Source organism: Misgurnus anguillicaudatus, unplaced genomic scaffold, assembly GCF_027580225.2.
Source record: "Misgurnus anguillicaudatus unplaced genomic scaffold, ASM2758022v2 HiC_scaffold_28, whole genome shotgun sequence".
Lineage (NCBI taxonomy): Eukaryota > Metazoa > Chordata > Actinopteri > Cypriniformes > Cobitidae > Misgurnus > Misgurnus anguillicaudatus.
The window spans coordinates 61365-75633 of record NW_027395278.1 but is presented as its reverse complement, the minus strand read 5'-3'; the positions used below and the strand labels follow the sequence as shown (position 1 = coordinate 75633).

Sequence of the window (14269 nt, the reverse complement as noted above, 5' to 3'; positions counted from 1 at the left end):
AAAAAATAAGTTACACAGAAAGAATGAAGACTTTTATTTTATTTTATTTTATTTTATTTTATTTTATTTTATTTTATTTTATTTTATTTTATTTTATTTTATTTTATTTTATTTTATTTTATTTTATTTTATTTTGAACGCTGCAAACGCACATGCTCTGTTAAGTATGACGAAGTGGGCGGTGCAGAGTTCTTATTGGACAGCGTTCACGTCAATCACATAACGCGCCGAAACATAGCTAATCAAAACTGAAATGTATCCCAACTAGGAAGTGCCTGTTGCTTAACGACTCAGACCTCAAAATAAACAAACTACATCACAAAATGCAGCGTGAAAAGAGTGTTAAAGTCAAGGAAGTCATTACGTCTCTTTGTAAGCTTCTTTCTGGATTAAGCGTCGAGTCGATCCCGACAGCCGATGCCTTTAGGAGAGCCAAATTCAACAGAAAAGATGCAGTAGGTTCTGTCTTATGCAATGTTTCATGTATATAACTGCATAACTACTAATATAGCCAATATTTAGTATCATATCTTAAAACGGCGATAACAAAAAGTATGGTAGAACTACAGTACCATGTTTTCAGACATATAACGTTACCATGGTCTCTCTCTCTCTCTCTGTCTCTCTCTCTCTCTCTCTCTCTCCATATTTTGCATGTTCATATCGAGATTAATTTAATGTAAGTCGGCTCAAATAGCTCAATGTGCTCAAAAACATGTTTTTATTTTTGCTTTCAGTCAGTGGACATGTGGAGTTTGTTGTGCAGTCTCCTGCAGAGAGCCTTTGTGTTGGATTGTGAGTGCAAGGACTCCAAACACCAAGATTTGGGTAAAACTTACGGCTGCTCACCACTACAGATTTATGTTTGATATGCAATTATTCATGTAGCCCACTGTGTCTAACTATTGTGCTTACAGACACACAACTTCTGTTTGTAAAGAGTGCTTTGTGGCACTGTGGCTATGGGGCTCTGTGGGTTGTGGGGATTCGGTCCCCTAGTCAAATAGAAGAGGTGGGGAGCCGAGATCTACTTCTAGCATTCGGCTGGGTGCTGTCGCATAGGAATCTGCTGGAGTTCCTGCTGGCAGAGAAAGTTCATCAGTTAGACACACTTTCATCTGCACCAAAGGTGAGACATTCAGTTTTGATGTGATTATATGATTTATAAAAATGTTTATGGCCAGTTTAGCTCTATTACTGTGAAATGAATGGATTTCTTAATCCATTATTGATTTTGCAAGGGAAAGATAGCAGTTCATATAACTTAGTGCTATTCTGTGTATAGCCAGCGGAGAGCAGAATAGCACTTTACTGTATTTTGATGCCCATAGACACAGAAATTTTAAACCACAGGAACAATGTTAGCTTTAGGCTTCACATAAGCTAAAAGATTATCTTGTGGTCGTGTTTGCTCTTGGCTGGGGTAATCTAATTGACTTTCTAATAAAAATAAATTACAAACAGATCAGAATGAATAAAATCCTGTTTGCTTATGGATCAATTGTAAAGTTGTTTCACCCATTCCTGGAAATCTAATTGGTCAAGTCCTAAACCTTTAATCTAGTAGAGGCTTTCAGAATCTGCTTAGTTTTATCTATTTTATGGGGCTTGCTAAGGCAAGCATTGTTGTGGCTTGGCCTGTTGAGGTCTGCTTTTACTGTCTTAAGCTTTCTAACTTGTGATTTTTGTTTGGTGGATAATTTTTTTTATACATTTATTATACAATATCATAAGATTTTGAGTTGGGCCTGTAAGCAACCATCCAGAGAATGTGCATCGCCTAGCAATGCCCTGGCAGCTCAGCTCCTTGTATTCAGGGTTCCCACGGGTCCTTGAAAACCTTGAAAGTTTGTGATTCTGGGGAAGTTTTTGAAAATATACATGCATAGATAGATACAGGTCATTGAAAGTGCTTAAATCTATTGTATGCAAGAAGTTTTCTGGAAAAAAATCCTTATTCCCTGTGTAGTGTAGGATAATATCAAAAAATTCGAGACTTTTTAAACACACGTGCTAAAGTGTTTGCTTTAAATGCTTATATCTTCTGTATGCAAATGTTGATTCATACCAAAATGCTTTTTTGCATAGTCGTGTTTGACCATAGACTGTAAAAAAAGATGGACGACGCGACTTCGCCTCCCACCATTGTAATGAATTGAAGCCAAAAATGTCCGACCACGGTCGCCGCCATGTTACGTAAAAACGTCAGTTTGGAGCCGAGGCATGCGCAGAAGGAATCGTCCGTGAAGCCAGAGGCGGAGCCGCGGTATCAAACTTGATAACAACTACTTGAAAGGACCAAAACCATCTTTCGAAAACTTTTATTGGAAGTGTAAATATTTTTTTTATTTAGAGCATAGTCCCATTCATTTGAATGGAGAGGGCGGGGTTATGACTTGTACTGCAGCCAGCCACCAGGGGGCGATCAAAGAGCCAGAGGCTTCACTTTTCAAGGCTTATGAGGCACACTCGTGTTTGACACATGAAAATGTCTCGGGATACATATGTAACTGTTATTCCCTGAGAAGGGAACAAGACGCTGCGTCTCTTTTGCCATACTTCCTGCGTCCCTTTAATGCCGTCTTTGGCAATATTTCAGATAGCGATATACTTCCTGGCTCCCGCATCACCCTATCTTTGTCGTTAGGCCTCACCATTGGTTGAATTTGATATGCACATTCAGATGCACTTACCCCTGGAGGCGTCCCCAAAGTGTCACTGCAGTGACGCAGCGCGAGTTCCCTCGAAAGGGAACTGTAACAATCTATCTGAAAAGGTAACACGATGTAACCTTGCTCTCACTTGAAATGTGTCCTCACATTTAGTCCTTGAATTTGAGGATATTGGATAGGACTGGGCAAAAAAAATTTATTTTTCAATTAATCGGTTTTTTTTTTTAAATGTGGTCGATTCAAAATCGATTCTCAAAGAGCAGAATCGATTTTTTTCTTTCATATTTATTTCCGCAAACATTAAACGTAAGATTAACGTTAATCTAATTACTAGTTTTCTTCACTCTTCATTCATTTAGTGCTTAAAATGGCAGTTTCAGGTGCTTCATCGACGTTGATGCCACCTTCACATAAAAAGTCAGAAGTATGGAAGCATTTTAGATTTCACAAGCAAGACGACGACGATAGTGTTGTGTCTTTTTAATTTCTTTTTATTAATTACCAACTTGTAAACTCCTGTTCACTGTTCTTTTTTATTAATATAGTATTTGTATTAAATCTATATTCATTGAGTTGAATCGAGAATCGAGTATAAAAACCTACCCGAGAACCGGAATCGAAAATTGAATCGATCTGATAGCTTGTGAATCGAAATCAAATCGATCTGAAATATCTGAATCGATACCAAGCCCTAATATTGGACCTGGAAAGTGCTTGAAAGGTCCTTGAATTTAAAGTTAACTAAGCTGTGGGAACCCTGTATATTGTTACATCAGGCGTGTCACACACGTCCTGAAAAGTGAAGCCAAAACATTTCAATGACTCCCTGGTGGCTTGCAAAGTACACTTTAAATGTATTTCTACAAATAATGGTTTCTATACTTAGGTTATTTCTTATGATGTTGATGTACATTCAAATGTGTTTTCTTTTCTAATAAGTTTGGTTTAGGTTGTCAGCAAGATGCCAGTGACCAATTTTTAGATATTTAGTTTCATTTTTTTCCCCAATGGAAGTCTATGTAGGCACCTCGTCCATCTGTTTTACAGTCTGTGTGGCACTGAGCTGTGGTCTGAGTTTTACCCATACATATTTTCTTAAAGGGATAGTTCACCCAAAAATGAAATTTCTGTCATCATTGATTCACCCTCATTTAACACGAAATAAGATAATTTCATAAATTATGGTAACTAACCAGACAGCTCACAGTACCTATTGAGTTCCATAGTATGATAAAAAAAACAAATACTATGGAAGTCAATGGGTACCATCAACTGTGTGCTTACCATCATTTATCAAAATATCTTTTTTTGTGTGTGTTCAATGTTATAAAGAAACTCATACAGGTTTAGACCAACATGATGATGAGTAAATGATGACACCATTAAAATTTTGGGGTGAACTATCCCTTTAAGTAAACGTTAAAGGGGAAATATCATGAAAATCTGACTTTTTCCATGATTAAGTGCTATAATTGGTTTCCCAGTGCATCTGTCAACCTAGAAAATGTGAAAAAGAAAAACCAAGTCTGCAAGCATGTAAAAAATAGGTCATTAAAATGTGGCTCCCCTTGTGATGTCAGAAGGGGATCTTATTATAATAATACAGCCCTTTAATCTGCACTATCCAATTGCAGAACTGCCATTTAGTGCAGAGAGAGAAAATAATTGACAGCACAATTGAGCTTCAATTTCAACAAACCACCATTATGGCGATCAGTGTTTGCAATTCATCACCTCATTTGCATTTAAAAGGACACACCCAAAAACAGCAAGTTTTTGCTCGCACCTACACAGTGGCAAGGTTAAAATGCTATAATAAATTATCTATATGGTATTTTGAGCTAAAACTTCACATACGTACTCTGCGGACACCAAAGATTTATTTTACATCTTAAAAAGTCTTGTGAAATGTTCCCTTTAAGAATCAGTTTTAAAAATTTGTTTAATAATAGTTTTAGCATAGCTCTCCTGCATGTTTAGCTTCATAAACTGGTTTCTAATACATGCGCAGTGCTGTGAAGATTTCTAATAATGTCGACATGGTCCTTCAGGGTGTCATGCCTGGTCTGAGGGACGTAGTACCACATGGACCAGAAGAAGCCGCCACAGAGACTACAAAGAAGGAACTGGCGCTGCAGACACTACAGTGGCAGTATGGGAAATTAAGACTCCATTGGAAGAGCTTACTCTCGGCTCAAGAGGAGAAGTCCAGACTCATCCACAAGGCAAATCACTTAGCTCAACAACCAGTATTTTTCTGAAGTAATAATGAATACAGTGCCTTCTTAAATACAGACATGTACTAAATCTGTAATCTGTGATTACTTTTTTAGGCTGTCTCCAGTATCAACGCTTCTCCTACTTGCCAGACTAACATTACTGGTTCCCATCACAGCAACACATCGTTGACTGAACTCGACAAGGTGACTTGAACATACAAGAAGATTTGAATAAAATATTGACTTGGTTTAGGGTTTATGCAGTAGAGGTTATTGGACAATTATTATGAGTTAAGCCCGTGGTAAATGTCAGTACATGACAGGTAACACTTTTACTCCTTCAGATTCTCTCAGGAGATATTTAGCATTTGTATTCCTCGGGTGTACGTCAAGAGCCACCATCCTCCGTTGGAGCATATGGTGATCAGCGCTCGATAATAACCGCCGTAAGCTAGGTAACAAGCTCATTCGGATCATGGGATGATTGCACGCAGCTGTCAATGTGTTTTTTATCCCTGGCTTTTGCTGGAGAAGGTTGTAGTGAGATAACTACCTCTGTGTATCTGACGCCCCGTGCTTTTGTGTGGCAGATTGACAGGCTGGAAAATCTTTGCACGAAGAGGGCGGATCTTGATCTTTAAAGTCAAAAGGCCCACACTCTCTCATTCCCTGCATGTTTCCCTTGCTCTTTAGAGGTGTTTTATCTGAAAAAAAGTCTTCCTTTTGACATCTAACAAAAGGCTGGTTGTTTCTGATGTTAGGAAAGAGCGAAAAGGACAGTGTGGAAAATTATTGACAGACAACAAGAATGAAAAAACAAGATACACTTTCATGGGGTTGGCTATTTAGGCCCTGTTTCCACCAAATGAGCTGTTTATACCTGGTATTAAGATGTGTTTTGGTTGATCGGATCACAAGTGGACGAGAGAGACACAGAGGCTGTTTACACTTGGCATTAACATGCGTTTTCATCGATCGGATCACAAGTGGACGGCGTTAATGCCAGGTGTAAACGGTGTTCAAAATGTTTTGAGCTCGTCCACTTTCGACCACTTTCAACCATATTCAGAGGTAGTCAAAACCCCTTTCGATCGGATTGCTTTTGCTTGTGTAAAGGCACATGTGGTTGAATGTGTTCGAACAGCCACACGCGACCGCCTTCTCTAATCTGAGGTACTAAACACAAGTTTTACATCTTTTCTGACTTCTGGCGTGAACACACGTTGAACCGCACTATTTTTAGCCTTTCATTGATAAAACTTAAGCGGCTGATCTCCGTAGTTTCATTTTGAAAGCATGTGAAAGTTGCGCGATCCTATTTCATCAATTGCGCTGAAAATTCAAAGAAAGCTCTAACATATACATGTACTAAACACTGTGCAGCATGTTTACTTGCTAAACAAGGAGTGAACTCCGACATAATATTAGCTCGGGTCCATATAAACTCATAATTACTCCCGCTTGCGTTTGAATGACAGCAGAGAGACTCACCCACCGTCTCAGACCACCCCCTAACAGTATTCAGGACAGAAGCGGTCGAAAGTGGACAAAAGAGATGGATTTAAATACCAGGTGTAAACGTGATGTGTCTCTCTCGTCCACTTGTGAACTGATCGATGAAAAAACATCTTAATACCAAGTGTAAACAGCCCCGCATTCATGTTTACACCTGGTATTTTAATCTGTCACTTTTGTCTACTTTCGTCCGCTTCTGTCCTGGTTACTTTGACGGAATGTTCTGTGGGCGAGTCCCTCTGATTTTGTTTAAACGCAAGCGGGAGAAATGACGGGTTTAAATTGACCCAAACTAATATTATGTCTCGCTGCTTGTGTTGTTTGTAAACATGCTGCATAACATTTGGTACATGTAAATGTTAGGGATGTGTGATATTGTTGAAAAATTTATATCTGGACAATACCTGATTTTGATAACGATAACAAATAATATTTTGGATCCTTCAAAAATGTGTTTGTAAAAGTCTTATTGTTCTCGCCTGAAAAGTCCGCTCCCCTTCTCATTCTCATCATGGGAGAGGGAGGGTGTTACTGCGCCGAGTCGAAGTACTCCCAAAAGTGCTATTACGCCATAAAATATAGCTCCTCTTTTAAATCCGCTTAGAAAAGCGCTACGTTTTATTTTGTACCACCAAACTTGCTCGTATAACTACTCGTCTTAAATAGGAAAAACGTTGATGTGTTTGGTCACTTCTAACTTTATCTCTAAATGGTACCATTGAATGAATGGGGCTAAGCTAAATGCTATCGAAGCGTCGCAGCGCGCTCCAGCGCTTACGTGCACGCACACAGATGATAGAGGGATGTATCAACAATTCTTAGTTAAGGTAATAACATAGTTTAATATTGAAAATGAGTAGACTATTCCTTTAAATGGAAGTTGCCATTTTGCGCCATTATGTTGCTAACTGTTCTATAGACTGCGTTTTGTCAGACGTTGACGTGTTTTTCCTGTGGCGGCTACGGTAGCTTCTCTGCGTTTTGAAAGGGAAGGGTGAGCTGTGGACTGAGCCATTGGTTGCAATTCACAATCTGACTGCTAGATGGCACTAAAAATCTACACAGTGGACCTTTAATTAATGATGTAAGCGAATAATTTAAACTGTGTTTTGAATTGATTCACTGTAACATTTAAAAGAACTGAATCAAATTAAATGATGGCGCTTCAAAGACACTACTCAAATATCTGTCGTAAGCACTTTTCGGATGATGGTTGTTTCTCAAGGTGACATTTACAAGGGAAGATGCGGAAGCGAGCATGAGGGGTGAAGGGTGCTTTGTCAAGTCTAAGTCTCTGGTGTATACAACGTGGGATGAGTCCAGATAGACGATAATAGCTCTCTCTTCTCAAGCTCTGTGAAGGATAGTGGGCAGAACTTTCTCTCCATTGCCCTTCAGCGTGTGTGGGGTACTAAGAGCAGTTATCTGCTTCAAGTCCCTGGAGCACTTTTGTCCAAGAGATGTGAGGCATTAGCCCGGGCTCCTATAAGGAAAAATTGCCCATGAGTGAAGATCAAAGCGTCTGCCAAGTGTGCACTAAACTGTAGTTGCACTGTAGGGCCACTGGGGGATTTAACGTTTTCGAAACTGTGTGTAATCACTTCTTATGTTTTGCTTCTGTTGTAGGATCTGGAGCGAATACAGATGTTGAACAGAATTCTGGAAGCATATCTGGATTGGAAGCTTCACGAGCCTTTATTCTGGTGCTGGATGGTATGTTTGTAATTTGTTTGCAAACTTAAAACCTACCAATGACTCTAAATCTAATATGTATATTACCCAAGCTGTTAAGAGCCAGACTGCTGCTCTGGTAATGGTAACCTCGCCCAGCTTTATGCTGTCACTCACTGTGATACACTAACACTCCCAGGCTCTGAATCTGTCAGATACAAGCCCTACTCGTGTTGGCACCTGTTCAAGTTGAAATGAAGTTGTAAAGCAGTCTGCGGGTAGCGGGAGTGGATTCTGAGCACTTGGCAGGAGTTCGGGTTTTCACGGAGTGTGCGTCTTGATGCAAAAAAAGGGGAAGTTTTAACTGCTTTTCAGTAAGAGAGGTGATCTCATGGGGGTCTTTAAGTTGGACAAATTAAGTCGGGCCTGTGTTTTCCTAGCACATCAGAATATTGAAAGGTCTGCGTTTTTCAATCAAGTCACACAATGAAGGCAAAGTGCATTATGTGAATTACTTCAGTTTCACCAAACTGTAATAACCCCCTTCTCATTGGGCATACTGAAAAAAGAGTAGATTTTAGAAATACATTGAACCTTGTAAATGCAATATCCGGAGGCTTTTTGTGAGAACTTTAGAATGTGGCTTTGAAACACAGAGGTTCAGTGTTCCCTTGTCGAATAAATCCGAAAAGTCACGAAATGGAAATCAAACAGAAGCTCCACCATGTCAATGAGAAATCTATGGTGCTTGATGAAAGCCAAACATTTTGGGGACAGAGTGCTATTTGGACAGGATTGTCTTGTCACTGTCCACATAAAAGGGTGATTGAAGAGCTCTTAAGTGTCAGCTATTGGTGGATTAGCACAGGTTTTTTAAAGCATCGATTTAAGTTCAGAGCTGCTCACAGAAACTTTGGCTTTTTGGAAGACTCAAGTCATATACTGAAAATACTTTTTCGGAGTGAAATTCGGGAAATCTTTTTATGTAATGTTAATGTTTGAACAATAAAATGTTATTAGTAGTGCCTGCCAGTCCAAGCATCAGTATTATTGCCCATACTGGAGGTGAATAGGTATGCTATTATGTTTCTGAAAGATTTTGTCTGGCAGATGATAAAACTGGTGATAAAAGCCTGTAGGGGTACGTTGTAGGAGAGATACAAGGACATAATCTGGGGACCAGGATATCAGGCTTTATTTCTATTGACCAGTAAGCAGTCACACCCTAGCAGGTACATAGCAATGTGCTTAAATTAGTTTGTGACAACAATACCCCTTACTTATAGAAAATATGGTACAAAAGCTGTGACAAGGGCACGGTACCCTTATGCTGTGTTTACACCAGCCGCAGTAGAGGCGTGAATCGCGAGTGATTTCAATGTTAAGTCAAGGTGAAGATGCGTTGACACGTGTCCGGAGGTCTCGCGGCGCGAATGAGGCGTTTGGCGCTGCGCGAAAGAAGCAATTCCGCCTAACTCTCGCGTCTAGTTCGCGCGAATGGCGTGAATTGAGCGCCTGCCGCGGTATGCGCGAATGGTGCTTTTTGTGCATTTTGCGTTTGACGTGAATTTGCGGCTAACACCCGGGTTGAAAAATTTGAACTTTGCCGGAATTTTGCGCCGCGTTAACCAATCAGGAGCCTCCTTGCTGCTGTGCTCATAGTCACTCATTCAACCTGAAGGAACGCTTGATATTGTCCGTGAGCAGTCACCCGGAGCTGTACGACACAAGTTCTTATTTCTATAGAGACAGGAATAAAAAGGACCTCGCTTGGAAGAGTGTCAGTGAGGACATTGGGCAACCTGGTAAGTTGTAATACACATTTCACTTTTGAGTCACGTGACAATTATCGACCCACACCGTTTATTTTCCCCCTATAAGGTTACCAAATACAAACCGGTAACTCTTTCGATAAATGCACAATCAACATCAGTCATCTTGCAAACACACAACCGCATAGCACTTGCCCCTCCCACAAGAAGCGAATTTTGCATTTAAACGCGTGAATGCATTCAAACTAGGTAGACGCGATTTTTGACGCCTCAAACGCGGTTGGTGTAAACGCAGCATTACAAAAACTACACCTTTGTAAACACCTAAAGTTTGCAGCTCTTCTACCTTTTTTCATACCAAGGACACCTTAATGGTAGGGGGGAGCAAGGACCCCCAGTACATTTATCATTTTAAATCATTTTAATACTGTAGATCAGACTTTATGACGGTAACCTTCAAAAATATAAAAATAATAATTTTTGGTAAACACAGTCACATACTGTTAAAGGCAGTGTTTCCCATATATTCATTTATATGTGGCGGGCCGCCACAGAATCAACACTGGCCGCCACAAATAGATTTTTCATGATTCCCATTTACATTTTAATTTTACTATTTAAAACAGCTTAATTCATTGCAGCGAGCGCTCAGCGCGCCTTCCATCCTCCCTCTCTCGTTGTGTGCAGCGCCTCAACAGCGGGATATGATGATTTTTTCAGACAATGTCGCGTTTTTTAACTAAATGGGTTGTCCCAGAATTCACCCATCACTGTGTTATTATTGAAAAACACATTTTGTGTTACTTTTAACACAAGTTGTGTTATATTTTGACACAAAATCAACACAAAATGACACACTATGTGTTAAAATTACACATAATGTGTTAAAAGCTTAAGCACAAAGATGTGTAAAAAATTAACACATCCTTTCTAAGAGTGTGGTTTTAAATGAGCACCTGCTGCAATTTTTCTGATTTAATTAGGACTTTCTAATTCTTTTAGCAAAGCATGCTGACTTGGCATGGCTTTATAAGCACAAAATGTCCCAATCTTAGAATTGTCGCACTCATGCCATTGTCTTTGTGCAGGACAGCGTGATTGACAGCTCTCTCGCCGATGCGTCTGAAGTGAAGTCTGACAATTGGCCACCAGGGGTGCAGGATGTTGCTCTTAAGTGTCCCCACGGCAGCAAGGCCAAGAGGACCGTCAGACGGCTTGACAAGATGTTGCTGAGGCTACAGACAGAACTGAGGGTCAGACGAATAGAGCAGTCCACGCTTACCTCACAGGTAATTGACCACTCGGTAGATAAGATTCACCTGCATGAGTGCAGACAGGAAGGCTTAAACTTATAATAAGGTCAGGATTTCACTCAAAACTTTGAGTTCATTTCAGTACCGAGGTTTAAGTTCTGACAGGTTTGGTATTTAAGATGCTGACAGTGTAGCTTTAACCATCACAAAACAAAAATCTATATAAACTCACTCTTGCATTGAGGGCTCTGTTTTAAATTTTACTATGAACTATGACATTTTTTCTGTCCTTCTGCATTCTAGGATTGCCTACACCATAAAGTATACATGCAGTGCTGCGGTAAATTCAGGAAATGAATCACTACATCCTTTTTCTCAAACCCTTTTTCAAATCCTACTTTCTCCGTAGCCTTAATTTATTAGAGGTTTGATAGATGTGCATACATGCTGTAGATAGATTCATACTGTAGATAGATAGATAGATACATACATACATAACTAGATATATATATATATATATATATAGATGGACACACAGATACTTTAGATAGATACATATGATAGATACATGCATGCATACATGCATGCACGCATACACACATATACACTATAGATAGATACTGTAGATAGATACGTGATACATACATACATACATACATACATGCATAGATTGATACTGTAGATAGACAGATACTATAGATAGATACATGCATAGATAGATAGATACTTTGATAGATAGATACATAGATACATATGATAGATTCAAACATACATATGATAGATACATACATACATACAGTATGATAGATAGTTGCTTTAAATTTAGGAAATGAATCACTTTATCGTTTTTCTACTTTGTTTCTCAATTTCTTCAGACAGACAGACATAGATAGATACAGTATGATGGATGGATAGATAGATAATTTATTCATCCCAGTGGAAAATTCACATTGTTGCGGAAGTTCCTTCATCATGTTTTATTACCTGTGTTCAAAGGGTCTTTCAACAGACTTCAGAAAGATTTTTAAATATCCTGATAATAAGAAAGGATGGAGCTTAATAAAAGTTATAAAAACCAGGTCATCTCATCATTGCATTCTTTTGTTGCCTGAATAAATTACACATTGTATTAAAAAAGCCGATTTAATGGGTCTGATGGATACTTAGGTGGTTTCTACACTGATGGATAGACTGCCACATGTAGACACACTGTTTGATATACAACTCCAGATCTAACCTGTTAGAATAGTCTTGCGGGGTTATGAATGTCTGAATGTTTTCTTCACATCAGTTCAACTCCATATTTTTTGGTTTTGCAAGAGTCCACATTTATATTCCAACTTGCATTATTATCTAGTCTAACGCAACGCCTCTTCTTTTGATATAAGTATCCATTTGATGTTTGATCAGTATTCCAGTCTGTCGAGATCTGACTCTTTGCTCTCGTTCTTATTAAGGGGCGACGTCAGGAGGTCTCTCGGCTCTCTGAAAAGCAGAAAATAGATGAGGAGAAGAAAGTTGCCGGCTATTTGGAGGGACTCCGTTTCGTAAACACCCCCACAATCACATCAAGAGGGTTCCTGCCATGTCTCCAGGATTCGCCACCCGCAAATTTATCTCGCAGGTTACAGACAGGGGAACCTGGCCTGACTGCGACAGCCGAAAAGCTCCAGGCATCGTTGGCTTTGAAAGAGTTGAGGGACAGAGAAGCCTTACTGCAATGGCAGCTAGAACGACTGAGGCAAAATATGAAAGTCGAAATCCATAGACTTGCCAGCACGATGGAGGGGGTGGTACTCATCCCACCAATCAAGAGGTAAAGAGTTTGCGTGTTACTTTATATACTGTGGGACTGAACTGGACAGGCTGCAGTTCGTGTCCCTAAGAAATTGACATATGTGGCAGCACAGGAATCTTTGTTTTTTTTGTCTATTTATTTATGTACCTATTGCAGTATGTTCAGAAAATAAACTTGCCATGTTCAAGACTGTGTTCTTTGTACTTGTTTATGCGTGGTGTACAACGGTTTAGTTTCGTTTGAAGTACATGAAACCACACTCTGAGAAAACAACTCTAATGACTTACTCAGACAAATAAGCTGACCTCTGTTCTCGAGTACTCTGTTTTGTGCGGGAGGAAATGAAAGACATTTTAAAAAATAATGTAATGCTTGCCATTTCTTGAGAGAAAAACTGCCCGCAGTTTCCAAAGTAGGTCATACTTGTTGTTTTCCAATCCCCGAGGATCGAAGTTAGAGAAAAATCAAACCCCAATCTTAATAGCAACTCTATCAAGACCCAAACGTAACCCATATTCGAAATGCGACCTCTGCATTTAACCAGTCACAGTGAACACACACACAATTTCGGGTTGCCAGCTCGACTCTCTGACCATTAAGCCATGACTGCACCTGTGCTCAGCCGTACACATAATATCAAAAGTTTTCACCTTTTAATGCTAAGTCCAGGGTTCCCACGGGTCCTTGAAATCCTTAAAGCGTAACTAAACCCCCTGGTCAGAACCTGACTCCACCCACTGGCAATATTTGAAAAATGCAAGAAAAGTGGGCAGATCCCACTACTAAGCTCGTACCAAGTGTGTGGTGAGATCGTAACAAGGCCGTGGTGAGCTTGAAACTGCTTACGTCACGAGTTATTTTTTGGACCCAACATCCAATAGGAAAATTCAACTGCAATAGCCACCGTTCAACCTGAAGAGGGCATACGTTTTTACACCATATATTGTAGTATTGGAACACTTTATATCCAAATGTCAAAGAAACTTACTAAAATCAATGAACAGCACTAATAAATCATCATTCTTACAGACCATTAACTATAAAAAGTTGGTTTAGGGTTTAGTTACTCTTTAAACGTTTTTGAATGAAGAAAAAAAAATCAAGGCCCTGGGAAGTTTTTGAAAAAATACATACATAGATACAGGTCATTGAAAGTGCTTGAATCTATTTTATGCAAGAAGTTTTCTGGGGAAAAAAATCCATATTCCCTGTGTAGTTTAGGATAATATCATAAAAATTCTAGACTTTTTAAGCACACGTGCTAAACTGTTAGCTTCAAATGCTTCTATCTTCTGTATGTAAATGTTGATTCATACCAAAATGCTTTTTTGCATAGTTTGACACAGGAAAACGTCTTGGGTTACGTATG

At 39.4% G+C, this 14269-nt stretch overlaps 1 protein-coding gene across 1 annotated transcript; it reads left to right on the top strand.

The window, feature by feature from the left end:
- Positions 1-250: 250 nt before the first annotated feature.
- Positions 251-13092, top strand: LOC141362563 (tubulin epsilon and delta complex protein 1-like). Its single transcript, XM_073864816.1, has 8 exons — positions 251-459; positions 742-828; positions 918-1129; positions 4724-4897; positions 5006-5095; positions 8033-8119; positions 10938-11138; positions 12560-13092. The coding sequence occupies exons 1-8, from the start codon at positions 324-326 to the stop codon at positions 12920-12922; spliced, it is 1350 nt and encodes a 449-aa protein (XP_073720917.1). The 5' UTR covers positions 251-323; the 3' UTR covers positions 12923-13092.
- The last annotated feature ends 1177 nt before the right edge of the window (positions 13093-14269 follow it).

Coding starts and splice junctions, on each gene's coding strand:
- LOC141362563 (XM_073864816.1), top strand. CDS start 324: ATGCAGCGTGAAAAGAGTGTTAAAGTCAAGGAAGTCATTACGTCTCTT. Junction 829..917: donor CTCCAAACACCAAGATTTGG/GTAAAACTTACG, acceptor TTGTGCTTACAG/ACACACAACTTCTGTTTGTA. Junction 1,130..4,723: donor CACTTTCATCTGCACCAAAG/GTGAGACATTCA, acceptor ATGGTCCTTCAG/GGTGTCATGCCTGGTCTGAG.